We start from the raw sequence: 17,847 nt of genomic DNA on the forward strand, positions 1-17,847 counted from the left end.
CCAGCATTGTGGACTCACTGTGGTCAAGATGGGTTTATATTAGAGCAATTTACTATGCGTTTCATGGCTGTCTAGTTATATGCGGCCTTATTGTTTTGTATTAAATGGTTCTACGGTGTGGTTTTATTGCGAGGCCTGTCTGCAAAGCAAATTTCCCAAATGGGACAGTAAAATACTAAAATAGATTATAATAAATACACTGAATATTGAGGCTGAAGGGAGTGAACAGCCACCTAAATGCTCCTGATGAAATGTCACTTGTAGAAAAATGTTATATTTGAAAGCATGCGGTGCTTTTCAAAAGTGGAATAATTAGCACACTAAATTCATCTGTCTTTATGTGATATTGGCACTGCCCTTTGTGTGTGTGTGCATGTGTGTGTTTTATAATCCTTTCTAGATAGACAGCCCTTCCTCCCCCTGCGCTATTAAGAGCCTTCCACCTTTGCACCATTGAGTACATTCCTAAAACCAGACGGCTGTAGCATGGTCTGTAACCACAGGTGACAAAACCCTCCAGACTATCCGCACATGTTCATGTCTACATGTGCACAAGCACACAGGTGCGTGTTGTTAAGCCAGGAGGCCACAGTCTGGGCGGATGTATGAACATGCTAGACCTGTAGGCGTCAACAAACAGTTAATCGGTCTTTCACTACTGCAGGCGGACGAAAAAGCCTACAGAGGGGCCCTGTTATCTCACATGTTATCATTCTGCACTTGTATCTTTCATGCATGAAAATCTGATCTGTGGCAATAGTGCGAAAGCTCCGACTTGTTAGACATATTTAGGCTGCGAGTCTAAATCTGAGCTGACCTTTGTCAATCTTCTTCCGTATGCTAATATCCCTCCATATCTTCAAACTCATCGGTAACACAGACTGGAAGGTAGTTCCTGTAATAGATCTACTGTTTATCATAATTGCAGTCACAGCCTTTAATCTTCCAGGCAGATTTAAAGGGCCTCTGCAGAAGTTGTGCCCAAATCCAGTTCTTTTATTCTAAGGTGGGCATGAAAGTCGAACAAAACTTCCTAATGCCTGGTATTTTGAGAGCTCACAGTTATAGGATGAGGAACTACTCTAGCTGGACAGCAGCTTCAACTATCCTCAATTCAAGCAGGAAAGACTCCAAGGAAAAGAAAAACAAAAAGACAAAAATAATAAACTACAGATTTCTGTAAGTAACTAGCATCACAAGACTGGCAATATAAAATCACTTTTATTTTTTAAGATTTATTCAATTCAATGGAATTTGATTTTTACATATTTCTATATTATATTTCAAAAATTTTGTTTTTATGTATTTATAGAACACCAAACAACAACAACATTTGCATCAAGGCTCTTTATATTGTACAATAACAATATAAAGAGCTGTAATCTTCATATTTAGAGAAACTGAACAGGATGGCAGTTAATGCAAATGTGGACATTTGGAGTGCGTGGCAACTGGGAGCAAATGTATATATATTATTAATGTATAATAATCAATACAGGGAAAAAAGAACAGTCTTGCTCGTGGCTACTGTAAAACTGCCACTATCAACAATATAATCATTTTCTGCAATTGAGGCAGTTGTGAACAGCAAGCACAGTCATTTAGCTGATATGAGGACATTCATTTTTTCCAGTGACCACTGCTAATTTCCCAAACAAATGACCAATAAAACCCATAATGTCATATTTGTCAAGTAAGCAGAAGCGTTTGTTCTGATACAATAGCACAAATTATTAATGAGTAGGTCTCGTAATATGATTGTACAATGTGGCATCATAGTGCTTCGATTAGTGCTAATGATGCAAATCCAAAAAAATAATACAATGTTCCATCAATTCCCCCTAAAATTTAGGATAAATCCTAATAAAAGTTGATTGAAAAGATGCTTGAGCTCCTAAGGTGAAGAACTGTTAAAATAAAAAGGGCTTATGAGGAGTTAACGAGTTTTCTAGACGAGGAAGAAAATAAGCTTCAGAACTTTTCTTTTATTTTGGGAATATTACAATACTTGATAATACCATTTTTTCTGATTAACACTGGGATAACATTAAATCTATGAGGTCCCCTGAAAATGTGTAGACGGCAGAAACACAATGTTAGAGAAGTGAGTCACTGGTTATTATAAGGTACCCGTGTTTGCACCCATGGGCCACTATGCCTTATTCTGTATGGGCCTATTTTATATTGTGACTATTCGCATACAAGTTAATTTTCCAGGTTCAAAAGCTTCTCCGTGTGTTCAAAGTAAGCACATACAGATTCTCTGTCTAAATTTGAAGTTTGAGTTTGAGCTTGTCTCAGATTTGACACTGTGAGTCCAGCTTGGCTCGTTTCATTTCACGGCAGTAGTACCTGGCTGGGAATAGTACAAAAACTGAGGGACAAAGTTTGTGATTCAAATTAGAATCTGGGGATCATTCTTTTATGTGTGAATATATACATATAAATTATATCCAAACATATACATTTGTGAATTGATATTTATTCAGTGGGAGTCACATTACTGCAGTGACTACGACTGTTATTTACAACTGCACCTTTCTCTTTTCACTACTATCACTGTTTCTCCAACACATGAGCCGTGTGTGGAGTGAAGCTGATAAAACACAGAGGAAGTGAAATAACATTAAACAAGTTGACAAAAACTCATTATGTAATCTTAAGTGTAAAAAAAAAAGTGTTACTCCCATTTTAAAGAGAGTGAGATAGAGAGAGAAGCCCGGCGAGGAAAGTGTCATCGTCTGAGGTTTTCAGTCGTGTCAACTCAGTTAACCTCAATCTGCCAGCATAAAAAGAAATGCCGCCATGAAATATTTCCAAACTGTTTTCAGCCTTTTGTTGTCGTCACCCTCCATGCTGTACTAGCTCACCTGCACCTACTGCTGATGTGCAGCTTTGTAGGCCCAAACTTTCTACTTTTGGAAATCAGGATCAGACCAATATCTATCTATATTCTATATTTAATTCAAATATAACACTGATGCATCATAAATGCACATGCACACTATATATTTTTTAACAAGACATAATGTAGAATAATGTGTCTGGGGTTGTTTCAGTCAGTAGCACAAGGTTCAGAGGACAGTAGTGTGGAGTCAGCTGGTAGCTTCATGAAATGTTGTGTTACTCATATTTTTAAGTATTTTGTGAAATAAACTGCCTGAAAGTAATGGTTATACCGCCAGTTTCATTTTTAAGACTACAGCTTAAGAGTCTCAGAGAGCACCAGTTGATACATACATTTATGTCTTCACTCTGTAAAAAAATCAGATTTCAGCAAAAATCCCAGCTATTCCTGTCATTTCTAGTGATGCTGACAAAACCAGCATTGAACAGAGTGTAGTAAACTTAAAAGTAAAAAAACTTAAGAAATAAAAATTACAAATACCGGTAATAAAAAACAAACTTAAAACCATCACCTATGCATATAACATATGCAAATACAGCATTTGAACATTAGGCTTAAAATAAACAAGCCAAACAAGGCGATCCCAAGCACAAGAAAGTAGATAGCGGAGGAGGCCGATGTCAGTCAAGATACGCATTTGATGGTGCACAGGTGAGAATGGACATAACTCTCACTCTTTGCTCTCAAAACTGCTGCCTTGTCTTGCACCCAAACATCCGCCCACTGACACAGAGTCATACTTGCACATACAGAACATAACCAGGGAGTTTCGCATGCTCTTTTCGTGGCCTTGCGCCCAGCAGTGCATGAAAGTCCACCCCCATGGTATCTGGCAAGGTGACAGACACGGTAACAGAGTTGGTGATGGTGTTGGTGAGGAGAGAGGAGAAAGGAGAGCGTGGGACACGCTGGGACACCTTTCACTGCTCGTGACCTCCAAAAGAAACTGCGACGGAGCAGCATGAGACAATCTTAATCATCTTACTCCATTTCTGCTGTGGCAGCCTGTGTGCACATGTACATATTATACATACGGACGCATGTGGGACATGTTTGAAAAAGACTGCGCAAATACATTTGGTTATTGATCAATTAACAAATGAATGGTAATACACCCATCCAAAGATCTGTAGGAAAAAAAGGTATAAATGAAACTCAACAAATTAAGCAATTTGTTAAAAAATAAATAAAAATTCTGTTGTTCTCATTGGGGCCAATTACTAGTGGCTTGAGGAATAGCAAGTGGGCACGAGGAAGTATAATGACACGGAGGAGCACAGCACATCTAGGATTCTCTCCTTTCGTCCTCACTCCCGAGCGAATACTCATCAAAGCATGTGTGCTCATAGCATAATTAATAAACACATCATAACCGCTAAACAGACAAGTTATTTTCATGCATTACTGCAATCGCAGAAGCAGAGTCGACAGTTGTTTTCATTACTGCAAATATGCCAACTTGAGGGATGCGCAGAAGAGGACAGGGTAGTTAGCTTCTGACAGCCCCCCGTTTTCTCGTAGCATCTTAATTTCATAACAGAAGCCTAACATCCAGCGCTCTTTTTGTTATTCCTTCTTTTAATTGTTACTGTCTCGGCCTGCATTGACTTTCTTGTCCTTTTCCTATTCTTTTTTGCGATGCACACAGAAAAGAGAGTTTTGGCTTGAGTAGGGCTAACCGACCTTGCTCTCAATTCGAATTATGAGTGTGATCTGGTCAAATCCCCACAGAGACTCCGTTTCCACTTCAAAAGAGTGGCTGTACGCACCCTGAATAATGCCAGCCCACAGAAAAGCCATTCAGACACTCTCAGGACCTGCAATAAACCCCGAGACCAGTCGAGCTCACAAGATTGCAATACAGAACACATAAGTGCTCACAGCAACGACCAAGTTTCTGAACAAAGTGTGGCTGTAAATGATGAAGTCGATTTAATCAACAACAATTAAGCAGTTAGTGGCTGCATGAATAATATATAAGAAATATTCTCCCATTCAAGCACTAAAATACGTGCTTTTTTGCTACCGCTTTTATTTATATATATATATATATATATATATATATATATTTTTTTTTTTTTTTTTTTTTGACCTTTCTGCTCTTTGATTGAGTAGAACATGTAAGCAGTGGGTCAAGGTCACCTTGGGCTCTGAGCATTTGTGGCACTCGTCTATTAGCATTTTATAAATAGACTCATCCTTAGTCGATCTAAGATCCTATCAAAAAGATAGGAATATAAAAAAAATGAAGAAAAGGTTACTCAAAAAAGAAAGGTGAAGAAAATAAAGAAAAACTACGCGCTACTGTCTTTAAAATTTTTAAAGGCCAGATCAAATGCCAAAGGCAAATTCTTTAAATGATCAAGTATATGGGGAGCAAAGGTCAAGGTCTGTGGTGCAAAGTTCAGTGTGGCCACAATCAATAAAGACCTCCTGTGAGCAAGGAGCTTCTTACACAAATAATTAACGAGCCTTTGAATCATTCCATGATTTGTGCATTAGAAAGGCTCCAAGCACTTTCTGATTCGTACTATGTTTAGAACATAAACAAGTGTGGGCTGCAGAACAGAGATGGAGAGAAAAGCGTGACAGACTAAATATGCACGGTTTTATCTGAAGCCAGTGTGGCTTCTTAGTCATGAAGTATAATTACTGATCAGCACAGATGTTCCTTTAAAAAAAAAAAAAAGCAAAAAAACAAAACACTTTCTGGTCTACATGTGTTTGGTGCGCTCAAAACTGAACATAAATCTATTTTTTTCCTCTCATATAGTTAGGTTTGGATGATGGCATGGGTGATGGGTGGGAAAGTGAAGGGCGGGCACGTAGAAGGTGAGCACATTTTCTTTGATTTGCTTGAGTAAGAGGCCTTGTGGGTGAGACTGGGAGAGGAGAAAAAGAGAAAGGAGCTGGAGAGAGAGAGATGTCACTTTAAGCCATTAAGTCTTGCAATAAAACCCCTCCAATAAAAATGACAGCTGCAGCCCCTTTTTCCTCAAAAGGGGAGCAAAAGCATCACATCAGGAACAAAAAACTGGACGGCCGTAAAAGACAAACTTGGCCAAATGCTTTTGGCAGTGTAATTCCATCAGCCCACTCCCACCACCACCACCACTACCACACACACACACACACACACACACACCCTCCAGACACACAGCTTCTTGTAGTATTCGCTTTGTTCCTGAGTTACTGCCAGAAAAGGAATGTAGCCTTCAGAACCCCCACCCCGCCTCCTCATCAACCACTACCACTGCAAATCTCACTTTTTCATCAAACACCATGAACTTCATTGATTGTGCACATCTGTGACTATGTATGATGGGGGTACCTTATGTTCCCTCAAACAGAAAGCACCAAAGAGTTTAGCTCCATTGAACTCGGGAAAAACAACAAACACCTCTTCAGCAGGCCTAGAGTGAGCAATCAGACGCTTTGCAATAGTGTTAAGCTTAGTTTGTGCTTGCCACCATGTGATTACAGCTCACTTTGGTGGCACTTTGGCTGGCCAGATATCTCCCAATTTTTGAACCCTCGTGCGCAGAAAAGGTGGCGCAAAGGCAACGGTGCATGAGTAGTGGAGGGAGACTGCTGCAACAGCTGGAAAAGATGAGACTTTTTAGTAGAAAACTGTTGAAAACCTAAAGATGTGTGTGTGTCTGAATGATGTACTTCATATTGTTACTCTCTCTATTGTGATTCCAACGATGCAGTAGTGTATTATTGTTAGCAGTGACACCTATTAATTAGGAAAAGAATGCAGCTAGTCAAGTCCATCCCAAATGTAAACGTGTGCACTGTGATCAAAGCATCACGCAACCATGGCTTTAAATAAAGGATATTAAATTTAGTCCCATTAATGACTACAAAGGGAAATTAGAATTTTACATCAACATAGTTTAGGAATATGCTTGTGTTTATTGGGACTGTATGCCCAGGTAGCCTTGTTTGAAATACAGGTCTGACTGAACTTTTTTTCAGTTCTACACCATCGCTACCATGCAGACAGTAATTTGACTACCATGCCTGAATAAAACAAAGTTTCATTATAAAAAGTAACACCCTGCACCTTGCATGCAACGTCTATCACCAAACTTTTTTTTTCTTTTTTCTTTTTAAATTCTGCATCTGCTTGAAGCACAACTCACTATACAGACAACATCTAAAATGAAGCGGGCCAAAAATTACTTAAAAAATTGATCTGAGTGATCTGAAAGGCAGACTAAAATTAGCAAAAGGGAACTTTATCGCTGTCTTATTCACAAAGAGTCACCACACTTTGTGAACAGCTCCCACAATCAAACCAGGAATCTTTCACTTGTTAGGTAAATGTGAAAACCACAAACTGATATACTTGTCAATTAGTTTTGTTTTGTTTTTATTAAATCAATTCTTTTGTTAAAGACTTTTTTCTGTTTGGAAACATTTCATCTGTTTCCATCATATACATATTTGCTGTTTTTAAATCACGTCTTAAAACATATCTATTTACCTTGGCTTTCAGCACAGCAGGACTTGTTGATGTCTCTTATTACGTTTCTTATTAATTATATTATTTTTTAATTTTAGTGCATTATAAGTAAAGATGCTATGCTATATATTTGATGCATCAAATACACAATTAATTATAAATATGGCTCTACATTTCTTACAGTAGTCTGTGACTTACTGTAATCAGGACAATTTTATTTAATTGTCCAAATGTGCCTCTGAATGCACTACACTGTGAATAACATACTCTACAGCATCTTCTCATTTTCGACCACTGATATAATTAATTATAAACAAAAGTCAATATGACCAATAATAGCCGGGCACGCACAACATTTAGCTGGTGAGATTTCATTAAGAAAGACTTCCTAGATGTTGACATATTAGCCATGAAATAATCAACCAAACAGACACTCAATACTTATGGAGCAAATGACTTTGAGAGGAAAAAAGACTTGAATTCGGCATGGTTAAAAACCTCTCCTTTCCTTTCATGTTCCAAAATGTTTATTTCACTGACAGACTCTAAGCCCAGTAATTCTCGGACAAAAGGACACATTCTCCTTTTAATGTCATCCATTCAGTCGCCACAGTTTATTGCCAGATATGAATGGAGGATGGTAGACAGTGGGATTAGGCAGCGCATGAGCATCCAGTACTGGACATACGGTGCCAAAGAGAGGTGTCGTCATCGCAGCCAACAAGCGATCTATAATTGTAAAATGTACCGTGTGTCATCTGAAACAGTATCACAATTTCTAATGTGGTATGACAGATAATTACCCGGGTAAGCGCTTAATCAATAAATTCAAGGACTTTGCAGATAACGGCGTCCTTGAATTAACAATAAGCGCTCGAGTGGACCTTTGATAGAGCAAGTGCAAAAATAAACGGCAATTTAAGGACACACAGATTAAGACTATAGGCGATGAAGAAGTTGCTGATACAGCACGTAGCGCAGCTTGAAGGGAAAGATGTGGGCCAACTCTGATGGGAAAGTGTCGAGCCTTACACCAGCCAGATACCACAGACTTTCAGATACCACTTTGTTTTCCATATACGCTCCACGGACCACTCTGGTGCTCAATTAGGTAAAGTGAAACTTGAATCACTTTCAGCATGGACACACAATACACTTGCACCTGTAATAACAGCCTGTCAGTGTGTGTCACACTGGCGGTTTAGCGTATTTCTGAGAAGCCACATAAAGGGCGCTGTGGCAACAGTGTCAGCAAGCGAGGCCTGTAACTGAAGAAAGCCGCCCAGTGCCTCAGAAGTCCCTGTGAATCTCCTTGGTGCATACAGGCAGCTGATGATATGTGTCAAGGTGTAACACGATGCTCCCATGAAAGTGCAGCAGACACAATAAAAAGGGCTCGCCTACAGCTCTGTGCCCGTCTGGAACAGGGGACAAGGGTCTGTTTCATTCACTTTGACAAACTTACAGTAGCAGTCATAATTAATGATTTACGTTGTTCTGTGTCTTTAAGCTGGAAAAATGCAAATGACCCAAATATTTAAACATTAGATCTAAACAAAAACACAGGCACTTATTAAAAATATGTTGCATCAGCTACTAGAAATTATTACTCCTGTGTAAATACCCTGTTCTCCTTTACTTTCTGGAAAATTAATGTGACTAATGTGACATTTGTCACATACAGGACCCTTCACAAACGGAGACCTTAAGTGGAAAATTCACCTCCTTTAAAAAACACAAACAAAACTATACTCAGAGGTTCCTACACCTGTGTCACCTGTGTGTGCTGGCCTCAGGTTGCCAGTAGTTCGTTTACCTGAGCAGTGTGCTAGGAGATGTCAGGCAATGTTAGGAGAATTTTAAGCTCGGGAGCCAAGTTTTATACTGCCTGTTTAAACCACAAGTACAAACGGAAGTCAATTTAGCCGCGAGGTAAACCAAGTCACGTTTTTTTGTTTTCCTTTATGTTTTATTAAGGACTGCCACTTCAACACAACGCACCGCTAGACTTCCACAACGCAAAAGCGAGGCATATTCTGCTTTAAGGATGGTAACATAAGTTAAAAAAAACATAAACAAATAAATACATTGCCCGTCCTCTAAAAGGTACATGTGTCTGTTACGCGTATAATTTATCAATACCTGCTTGCTAGTTTAAAGCTTCACCTCGGTGTGCATTTTTCCCCCTCATGAAACTCACAAAAGTGTCGACGGCCAAAGTCAAAGCGTAAAGTTTTCTTGCTTCTTTTTTTTCTTTCTAGAGTTGATTTCACAGCAGCGCACGCGAGGAATGCGCGCTCTACAGCGAGCGTTGTCATCTGTATCACAGCCAAATGTCATCAGCTCAAACGGCTGAATTATAAGCGCAACACCGCGAGGATAAGTCTGCTTTGACACAAAGATAAACTACAAGTCCGCGTCGGAGGTAAAATTCTGTACAGCCACGGCCGCTCCGCCGCGTCAACAGCCCCAAACGTGTAGATGCATTTTGGCAACTCGCTCCACGCGCTGTCAAAAGACAGAAAAGGGGGCAAAAAAATATCAGAAAAAGACAAAGAGACGCAGAGCGAAGACACGTTGCACACTAATATACGGACTCAAGTGCGATCACAAAACTACCGCGTTCATATTAAAACGATGCAATGTCATTAAACAAACAAACTTACCCAATGACAAGAATGGTTTGGTTTCCATGTCTAACTCGTAGGTTAGCTCATGCCAGCTGAAACCACCGCGTTTGGGAGTTTTCTGTTTTTTTCTACAGGCGGCTGCTCGAATAGACCAGACCAGGGCGCTGCTGCTGCTGCTGCTGTTGACTTCTCGAAGAAGACAGAATTTGCTCAAAGCGGTAAAAGTGACAGATCGATGTGTGATGGTCTCCGAAGATAACCTAATGTCTCTACCTCTGTTTGCTCACTCTGCTGCTGCGCGCACACTCCTTTCCTCTCCCTCTCACGCTCAGTGTACAACTCCAACTACTGGATCTGCACTGCAAAAGGGACCTGCGCAGGGGGTACTCCCACAAACGTAGACCGGGCTGCAGCGACACGGAGAGAAACTGGAGGCTCGCTGCGTGAACTTTGAAATGAGCAGCGTGTAAAGAAGGGTGGACGAGACCGCACGGCGCAGTCCATTCCGAATATGAAAGTTTTCGAAATCAAGTGGAATCAGTTCAGCAGCTGAGTAGCAGCTACTTACTTTTTCCACCGCTTATCTCTTGTTATTTTAACCTGGTCACACGTGTTGAACCTCGGCTATTGGCTCAGCAGACACATTTTTCAACCGCATTTACTCACTGCCGAGGGCAACACGAAATGAAAACACGAAAAGCACATTGAGCTACACAACCGGAACTGGGATTTTGGTGGAATTGTAACCAATCTAAGTCCCATCTCATATGTGCTTTTATAGATTTAAGTCACTTTTTTGGAACTCTGGTAAGAGGACATTTGACATTCTTCTTTCAATGTTCTGCGCATTCAAATGGTGAATGAAAAAGTCAACAAAGCCATACATTTCTTCTCCTGCCACTAGATACTCAACAAATCAAATTTTAACCAGTGAAAAAAAGGAAACTGAGTATTACTACACACTCCAACTCTTAACAATGAGTTATTATATTTATACATCGTGAAGGCCAATAAGAAAAAAGGGCAAGGAAAGACTTCTCACTACTTCCCTCAACTCCTTCCACTGTACATCTGGTCATATGTATTAAATTCCTACTCTAGCTTTCCAAAAAGGAAAAATTAGAAAGGACAAAATATGCATTTATCACAGATACAAAAAAAGTTTAGGTTAGAGTCACAGAATCCCCTCTAGGCTGTAGCTTTACAGCAAGCAGTAGCACACTCATTTGCATAACCCTCACTGCATTAGGCCAATGTGCAGTCTAGATCATTCCTCTGTTATTGTTCTCTGTGCCATATCTGTGCAGTGCCAGTGGATTCATGTCACATCCACCTTGTGTGCTCCTCCTCCCCCTCAACATTCACACATGAACCAGGAACATGTTTCAGGAGGGTGAAAAATGTCCTTTCTTTGGCACAGATTGAAAGGGGGGAGTAGCTCAGATGCAAGGTTTGCATTTTCCCTTATGCGGTGCATATTGGAGCAGTGGAATGTAGGCATACGCCTCCTGCAGCCATCCTCTAGGCCTCTGTGATGAGCCTGCTCCTGTTACAAACTTGAAGGTGTTCGCCACATTTGTACTGAGGCAAGATACATAATTAATGCAATGCATGGCACATCAAAGATCAAAGACAGTTGTGCAAAAAAAAAAGGGAGAGGGAAATTAAGTCTGACTGGGCACTGATTCGAGGTGTGTTTGTGCACGTGTGTGAAAGAGAACGTCTATGTTTCTGTGGTGTACAGTGGCATGGGTGGGGTGTCTATGTGTGGGGGTGGTGGGGGACTACCCAGAAGATTGTCCGTTGTGTTTGTGTGAATTTTTCTATCATCTTTCTTCCACATTATGCAAACACAGCTCCATCTGATTATTGATAACTGCTGAGGATGTTAAGTGAGTTGACACGCTGGGTGAATGCGCACCAGAAGGGGCTGGAGAGAGCAATTGGGCATCCTGTTTGTACTTAGCTGAGTAGACAGTTTTGCCTTGGGCTTTCACTGTGTAATATAAGACAGACATAACACAATCCTTTTAAACACCTCGATCAGGCTGGGTTCTCTCATCTTCCCGCTAGAGCAGGCTATTTAATCCTCAGCTTGGGCTGTGATTAATAGCACTTTGACCCTTAACCTTCATCCATATAAATTTTCTGGAGGCTGTTGTGGCTCTTCCAAAGTTGTCACACCTCTCCTCCTAGATGCCTGGAGTATACACTTTCTCTAAATATCTTTTGGTTTAGTTCTTGCTTCTTGCCTTCTGCTTTTGTTTCTCCGCTTTATGCAATGTGTTTGAACCTCAGGGGATGAGAGACCACCACTGATATGATACACTCTGCTGTGGTTGCTTTGACAGCCCCACCTCCTCTTTCCCACTCCCTTGAAATGAGTGATAAATGAGACAAGGTCTCCTTTATAGTATGACCATTCACAACAAACTCATCCATAAAAGTTATTATGGCATCCTTTAGTGGCAGTGACATGGATACCAAAAACTGAAGATTGTACAGATATATACAGATATTTTTTTAAATCTCAAAAATGATTAATGCTGAGAAACACGTCAGCATCAGATCCTGAAGGTCTGAAAGGAACTAAATATTTTAAGACTAGTGAAATAAATAAACAAAAAACTAAACCAAGGTTGTTAACAAAATAAAAGAAAGCAAGCTGCCACACAAAAAGTAGAATTTGTTCTTATCTGGAGGACGTGTAACTTCTCTTTTTTAAAAATGTGACTTCAATTAAGTGGGGGGGGGGGGGGGGGGGGTGCTACGAGGAACACAAAAGCATTTTAGATCATTAGCCTGTTTGCTGAGGTGTTCAGCATTGTCCGCCCCAAGGGAAGGTCTTGATCGTCACAGCCCCGGGTTCACATTCCTTAACCCTCAGGGTCAGGGCTTTGTCTGAGGATAGCACTGAGGCAACTTCCCCTGCGGAAATCAACAAGAGCAGCTGACACACTGAAGGCTGGAGACACTCACAGAGACAGGAAGAAGTACCACTACACACAAAGAAGCAAGTACATGGTCAATCTTGCCTATTTTCTCTTAAAAAAATGAGACAAATTTTAAGGCAATGTGTAAAAGGATAACAGCAGAGTGTGTGTATGTTTGAAGGCATTACATTCAGTGCACATATCCATCCTTTTACCATAATTTCTGTACAGTTCAAACAAAAAAGGAGTCATGCTTGTGATGTGTTGTGTACACAAGACATATATCATTACGTTTACCTTCATTTGTATCAGGATTACAGTTGGACATTGTGTGTGTGTGTGTGTGTGTGTGTGTGTGTGTGTGTGTGTGTGTGTATGATAGCAGCGATGTTGATTCAGCAATTTCATAATGCACTTTTCCTTTCAAATCACAAATGAAAACATAAACCTATTTTGAAGCAATCGTTGGGTTGCAGTCGTACGTCTGCAGTGCTCATTTCATCCCATATATACATTGCCAGTTTTCAACACTCTATTTTCATTTCATTGGGGTAGATAAAAGCTTTGTGGCTATCGGCCCATCAAATCAAACTGATAGATGGAATGAATCTAGGCATATGTCCAAGAAATGGTAGAAAAAACCCCAGTATTTTCTTAAATTATTACAGCACATTCTGCTAAGGGCTGTTATCAATACTAAACATTAGCATCTATCACTGTTTTACCATGCTGGGTTTTGAATGCTGCCACAGGCAGATGAAACTCCCTCAATGGAACAGTCTGAAGCTCAGACATGCATCATTCTTTAATATCATATTAAAGTGAAATTGGCTACATTTAAACAGACATGATGATAAATCTCATATGCAGTTGGCCGAAACAGGTTTTATCTTGGAGGGGAGAATCACCTTCCCTGAAGAGCATCATCTTCTCACCTGCGATTGAATCCAGCATTATTGCATGATGATGGAGCTACTGTGCTCCTGGAGCCGACAGATTGAGAGGTTAAATTATGGCTGTGCAAAGGGTTGAAGGTGTAGTCAAACATTTCTTTCTTTTCTTTTTTTTAACCATCCCCTTCTTCCTCTGTAATGGTGTGGATGAGGATGATCGAAATAAGAAAATAGATGCGTTAGATTTTATTTTCAGATATTATTTTCCAATAAATATAAAAAATATGAATTTATTTTGATAGAATAAGCCATATTTTCGTTCCTTCTCCCCTTAGTCATAGATGCATGAACTGTCACCTGCAGGATGTCCCATTTCTACCAGCAATCCATCCAAAACAGAGAACCCGTCTGTCTTTTGTGCACAGAAACTAAGAAGTGTGGGTAAAAAAGTATCTGCACAGACTCATAAAGCAGATCTGACAGCCATCTAGATCAGCAGTTATTTCAACTATATTATCCATCACATCTTTTTGTTGTTTGCAGCATTAATATGTTCACTGAACAGATTTTGCAAAAGGATTTTTTTCAATGCAATGCTGCCATTTTGTTTTGCAAAGCTTGGCTGCTTCGTGTCGCATTGTTGCCAGTCCTGCTTCCTAATCCTGCTTTGATTTGCAGCATTGTAACTAGAAATCAGAGCATGTCCTGCAACAAAGCATAGGTCCCACACAGTTTGAATAATTTGGAGGTGGCATTTGATTAGCTGGATAACAGTCTTTTTAATACTTGTATCTAAAATCTTTGTGACAAATAACTTTTTTAACATGCTGCAGCTGCTGTGTGGGGTAACTGAATACACAGATTTGGACACATTACAATCTAAAAATAACAATTAAGTGGAATGAATAAATATTTAGCTCTAAAGCTAGGATTTACATTTTCAAATTATTTAATATGGCTATAACGCTCTTCGAAACTCTTATGTGTTCAAAGTGACTTCCTTTCCAGTCAGCACAGTACAGCTGACTGAGAGTGTGACTCTGTTGGACTTCAGCTGGGTAAACACTCCCTACTGAGGCCAGAGATCTTGTGTACACACAGGGCACAGCACACATTCAGCAAGGGGGGCCTCACAGCGCTGTGAGGATGGATGGTATAACAAGGCCAGAACAGTCAAAATATGACGAGAGACCACCCCATCTGCTGAAACCATTAAGTCCCGATGAACAGATACAGGCTTTGGTTGGGGTCTAGATGTGTCTGCTCCACACCTATTGCCTGCTTATACATGCCTGTTTACAAAGATGCAAAATGCACACATCACACGTTGAGAGATTCTCAGACTCCCACTCAAGGAAATTGACTCAATGGTGCTTGAAAGAGAGTCATTTCACTGAAAGCAACATTAGAATGAAGTGGAGTAATAGGACCCCTCTTCTCTGGCTTCCTGCACACTCACCTTCAGACCAGTTCCGTCAGTTGCAGCTAATAATAAACCCCTGTGAGTCAACTGTGGTGGATGTGACACCGATAATACATTTTTATTTGTTAAAATCAAAGTCATTTTTCATGGGTTTGAAAGGAAACCTGTGGAGATAAGCCTCAGTGTTAGTGTGTGGGTAGTCCAGTTAGCCAAGTAATGCTAGCCATCTATCCATCTATCCATCTATCTATCTATCTATGCAAAACTGGTACAAGATTAAAGAGCAACAAAAAAGGGTGTAATGTCTAGGTAAAAAGATGCTGTTATGGGAGAGGACTCCTGTGTCTCCTCATTGGTCTCCTTTGGCACTGATGCAACAGTAACTCTAGTTGCAAAATAATGAAATGGGAGGGACAGCTCAGTCTCAGAAATGCCCCAACCAAGTGCGCCAAGGCAAACATACCAAGAGACATGCAAGCAGCTTCTTCTCAGTAAGTCGCTGTCTATTCTCCTTTCTTTTTTTCTTTTGAAGTACACAGAAAAGGATCATTATCTCTCTTCAGTGTAATTCTAAGATAAAATGATATGACACAATGATAATAATAAAATACATATACTGCAAGTAAACAATATTGTCCAAAATATCAGTATGCTTTACACACCCACAAACAAAGCAGCAAGATCTCAGGAGCTTTTTAGATAACACACTTAAGACCAGAGTTGGGAAGGTTACTTTTAAAATGTATTCCACTACAGATTACAGAATACATGCCCCAAAATGTATTCTGTAACGTATTCCGTTACGTTACTCAATGACAGTAATGTATTCTGAATACTTTGGATTACTTAACATATTATCATGCTTTTTTTCAATTACATGAATGTGATTTATTACTATTACTGAAGACTACTCGCCATAGCAATATCAACTAGATTTTAAATCTTAATATAAAATGAGTAACAGTAGGGTGGACATTGCAGCGAAACTATTCCGCGCTTATATAAAACAGGTCCGCGGCTCCGAACCGTAGTAAAGGGACCTCTGGCTAACATGTCGGGTTCGTGTCGGGCTTGTAGCCGTGAACTAGCTTTACTTTGTTGTCTGGGTCAAGTTTGCTAGCGAGAGACAGAGAGAGGCGTTGAAAGGCTGCTGCAACGGAACTTATTGTTTCGGAGGAAAACACGAACACAGTGTACAGTCGAGTCTTAATAGCTTACTTACAACTGGGCTGGTCAGGCACTCTTTTTGGCTGAAGTGGTTATTATTATATTTACATGCTTCCAGCTCCCGTTTCTGCCCGGTGACAACTCCACTCTCCTTTTTCTCCCTCCCTGGCGCTCACAGACACATAAATGTCCATTCTCCCTGCAGCACGGACTACACTGCCCATGAGGCTACATTCTTTAGGACGTTGCCTGTAACGCTCTGCTATTGCCTTCATATTAAATCATTTTTAAAAATATTTCCTCACGTCATTGAGACACAGGCATTTGAGCCTCTTAATGCGTGTTTTGTTTGGGTTTCCACCGGCGTGGAATTACCAAAGATAGAGAGGGCATAGCCTAATATATGAAACAGGAAAAGGCCGCTGGGTAATCCCTTTATTTCACCAAAGTAACTGTATTCTGAATAGCACCTTTTTAAACGGTAACTGTAATGGAATACAGTTACTCATATTTTGCGGTACATGTACTCTGTTACTCCCCAACACTGCTTAAGACTAAAACATATGATTTTTTTCTTGGAAATTATTACGTTTAAACATATTTCTCAAAATTAAAATGACATTTATTTTTAAACTTATAAACTAAGTTACATAAAGTCAACTGTTTTTACATGCAGTAAGAAAAGAAAAACAAATAGTACCTATTTACAGAGAGTAATTCCATAGACAAACATCAAGAAGCATGCAAGAGACACACAAAACATGCAATATTTCATTTACACAATTAGCAGTTCCCTCAGTGCAATTTTTAACATACAATTATACAGATTTATTTCAATGGTATGTTGAGGGGCAGCCACTTTCTATCCTATAATGTCCAGTCATGGGTAAAATGTAAGTTATTACTCGATACATCGCAGGGTAATTTGCTGGAAAACCCTTCTTCTTCATCCATACACTTGCATATATATGAACACTACATTGGCATTTTGTCTGCATGTGTCACTACAGTAATCTAACAAAAAATTTAATTGGTAGGTATAAGCCGGAGGCCATGACTCTGACTAACTGGTTAATTTTACACAGTTCTTGCTTGTGCAAAAGCCTTTTTTTTCGTCCCTGAAGGAATTCTGGCATTCTTCAAAAGTCACGGAGACCATAAGCCAATCAGTATAGCTGGCTTTCATTACTCATATTTTGATTCAGTTCTGACTCTAGCTACACACACACACACACACACACACACACACACACACACACACACACACACACACACACACACACACACACCAAAAATCCTTAAAAGTATCATTGTAACATTAAAAATTAAGAACATCATGAGTCTTTAGTAAAAGTAAGAGTGACTTAGTAATGAACAAGTTATTTTACTCAGAGGCAATATAGTGAATTTAAAGTTTCAAAA

General features: G+C 39.8%; 1 protein-coding gene across 4 annotated transcripts in view; it reads right to left on the reverse strand.

Moving 5' to 3' along the window:
• The window catches only part of rxraa (retinoid X receptor, alpha a), a 160,444-nt gene that overhangs the window by 97,802 nt on the left and 44,795 nt on the right, over positions 1 to 17,847 (reverse strand). The window contains exon 1 of one of the 4 annotated variants that reach the window (XM_085359670.1): positions 10,046 to 10,565. The exons of the other annotated variants lie outside the window; for them this stretch is intronic. Coding sequence (XP_085215796.1) covers positions 10,046 to 10,073 — 28 coding nt within the window. The 5' untranslated portion in view covers positions 10,074 to 10,565. Of the gene's footprint in view, positions 1 to 10,045; positions 10,566 to 17,847 lie in introns of those variants that run through there. 4 annotated transcript variants of the gene reach the window in all.

Source organism: Diplotaxodon limnothrissa, linkage group LG7 (genome assembly GCF_057381915.1).
Source record: "Diplotaxodon limnothrissa isolate DT_005_m linkage group LG7, D_limnothrissa_male_GT1.1, whole genome shotgun sequence".
Classification (NCBI taxonomy): domain Eukaryota; kingdom Metazoa; phylum Chordata; class Actinopteri; order Cichliformes; family Cichlidae; genus Diplotaxodon; species Diplotaxodon limnothrissa.